Source organism: Galeopterus variegatus, unplaced genomic scaffold (genome assembly GCF_000696425.1).
Source record: "Galeopterus variegatus unplaced genomic scaffold, G_variegatus-3.0.2 Scaffold1257, whole genome shotgun sequence".
Classification (NCBI taxonomy): Eukaryota; Metazoa; Chordata; class Mammalia; order Dermoptera; family Cynocephalidae; genus Galeopterus; species Galeopterus variegatus.
Window position 1 is genome coordinate 224003 of NW_007727368.1, and position 2879 is coordinate 226881.

The 2879-nt window shown below is 39.8% G+C and overlaps 1 protein-coding gene across 1 annotated transcript in view; it reads right to left on the reverse strand.

Moving 5' to 3' along the window:
- Positions 1-2879, reverse strand: part of CCDC175 (coiled-coil domain containing 175) — a 63709-nt gene that overhangs the window by 8384 nt on the left and 52446 nt on the right. The window contains exon 17 of the mRNA XM_008575928.1: positions 765-867. Coding sequence (XP_008574150.1) covers positions 765-867 — 103 coding nt within the window. The remainder of the gene's footprint in view (positions 1-764; positions 868-2879) is intronic.

The window sequence follows — 2879 nt, forward strand, 5'->3', positions numbered from 1 at the left end:
TGACAAAGTGGGCTTCATCCAAATGAAAAATTTTCACTCTTTTGAGACACCATTAAGAAAATGAAAAGCCAGACCTCAGACTGAAAAAGGACTCATTTCCAGAATGTATAAGGATTTTAACTCAATAAGAACACAAACAACACAAAGTAATGAGCAAGAGATTTGGACAGATGTGTGGCAGGTTGTATTTTCCAAAGATGCCCCACAATATATTCCATTCCACATGTGCTTTTCCCAACATGATGCTGACGCTCCTCCCACTGAGTAGTGGTGTCTAAGCCCCTCCCCTTGTACCAGGGTGACTGCCTCTATGTCTAGAGTATTGTGGAAGTAACACTCTGACTTCCGAGGCTGGGTCATAAAAATGCCACGAACTTCCACTTTGTTCTCTTGGGATGCTTGGTTTTGAAACCCACAACAGGCCAACCAGCTCCACTAGAGGTTGAGTGGAAGCCAGGTACAAAAGTGTGCATACTCTATCATTTCATTTGTATCTAATTATTAGTGACAGAAAGCAGATCAATGGTTTCCAGGAATTGCAGGTAGGGTAGGAGATCAACCGCGAAGGGACACAAGGGAAATTTTGCTGTGATGAAAACGTTCTATATCTTGCTTGTGATGGTAGTGATTATAATGGAATGTACGTTTGCCAAAATTCATTGAACTTAAAATGGGAGCAATTTATTGTATGCAAGTCAATAAACTTGATTTAAACAAAAGAAAAAGGTTATATGTAAAGAGCACTCATGACACACATTACTTACTCTGCTGAGCTATCAGTTGCCAAGACAGGTCACTTGAGTTATGCCTGAGGACTTCTTGTTCTTTTCTGTATTTCTCTGTGTTGTTTTTCATGCGTAAAATATACTGGAAAGTAAAAGCATGTGATTGCTTTTAGCAGTTTAATTATTGTGGATTAATTACCCATGTAGCCATTCAGCAAACACGTAGTAATTCCTCCTCCACGTGCAGGGGTAACAGTGGTGAAAAAAATTGCCCTTGTCAAGCTTTCATTCTGGGGAGGGACAAAAAGGATCCTGCTTCCTCGTAAGCATTTCAGCACCCAAATAAACATCGCATTCTGAACATAATTTGCCACACACACACACACACACACACACACACTCAGCACCCAAATAAACATCGCATTCTGAACATAATTTGCCACACACACACACACACACACAAACACACACACACACACACACAAAAATTGAAAGGTTTTCTGCCTGAATAGATCATGTCCACAACAAAAATGTGTGTACAGTAGNCTCTAGTCTCCAGGAACTCTGAAAGTATGGGCCTTGGGACATAAACTTAGCACTGGCTCAGCTTCAAAGAGAAAGTCTTATATTATAAACTAATGATAAAAATCTTAGAAATAGCATTCAGTGCCATAGAAGGGGTAGACATGATCCTGTTACGTAGGACTGTTTATACGCACATATTATAGAGTCTACTCATGTATCTTTGATCTTATGTCTGTCTTTGGATGGTTTGTTTGCTGGTTTTGTAGTAAACTAATGTGAAAGCCACCTTAAGCCAAGTCCAAGGCCCTCTCTGAACATGGATCATTGATTTTAGACTTGCCTAGTTCAGCTGGACTCTTCTGTTTCTCCCATAACTCTCTGACTGTCCTATTTTAGTCTCCCTGTTGATTTTCTCTTCCACAGCTCGGTCCTTCAAAGCTGTTTTTCTCCAGGGCTCTCTTCGCAGCTCACTGATCTTCTCATTCAACACACTGTCTCTGAAGAGTCTCACCCATCTCCCAGGTGTAAACCCTGCCTCTGTGCTAATGATACCTGGTAAGACTTCTCCCCTGAACTCCTAAGGTGCTCTTGCTCTGGGGCACTAGATGTGCCCTGTCCAGACTGTTGCACTTAAAAAGCTGAATTATAATTATTCATTTATACGTGCATCTCCTTGGCTACACTATGAGCTTCCTAAGGGCTGGGGTGGTACCTTACTTATCTCTGTTTTCACTATGCCTTGCCCATTGCTTGGGACTCAGTGGATATTTTAAGTGAAGGGCTGTGATCAGCAAGATGGAGAGCAGTGAATGAATAAGATAATGGCATAGGGTCAGCCTGTGGCTAGTAGGTGGATGTTGAATCCAAACACAGAACTTTTAGAATTGTCTTCCACAGAGGCATCCTTTTGCTCACCCATTGCCAACACAACAATGGAAATTCCAATTATTTTATAAATAATCTATATCATCTTGACAGGAAGACAGTCTGGTGGAATACTTCTGTGAGTGAATGAAATTTTTTTTACAAGATTGTTTCAAGGGCTAGAAGAATGAAGATGCGTTGCACAGGTGAGAGTTATTGATGGTATGGACCTAGGCCCTTTGGAGCACATTTTCAAAGTATGTTAGTACCTATTATGCCATTTTGATATCAAAAAGCCACATGGGATTTGTGGGACAACTATTGCCAATTAACAGGTGAAAAAAAATTACCCACAGAAGTGAAGGATTTTATTAATGACATTGGACTAACCAGTGGCGGGGCTACTTCCCCTTACAGTTTAATGCTATAGGAATAATTTTTATTCTTTTACCTATTAAAAATTCTGAAAAAAGTAGAGCGTCAGTTTCCTCATCTATAAAAGAGATGTGACATATTATTGCCTTTATAAGGTTGTTGTGAATATCAGAGGAAACCAAATCCCTCTAACATGCAAGGCATTGTGCACAACACATGGGACACATTGATACAGATCCTGATGTTGAGGTCATTATGGTTTCCAAAAAAAACCATTCTTTTAATTGCATTTCTTCTGCACTTTCAGTTTTCAAAAAGTCACATTCACCCTGTAAAATAGGTATCATTCCTAGTTTATGAAGACAAAAATGAAACTCACAAGTTAAGTGA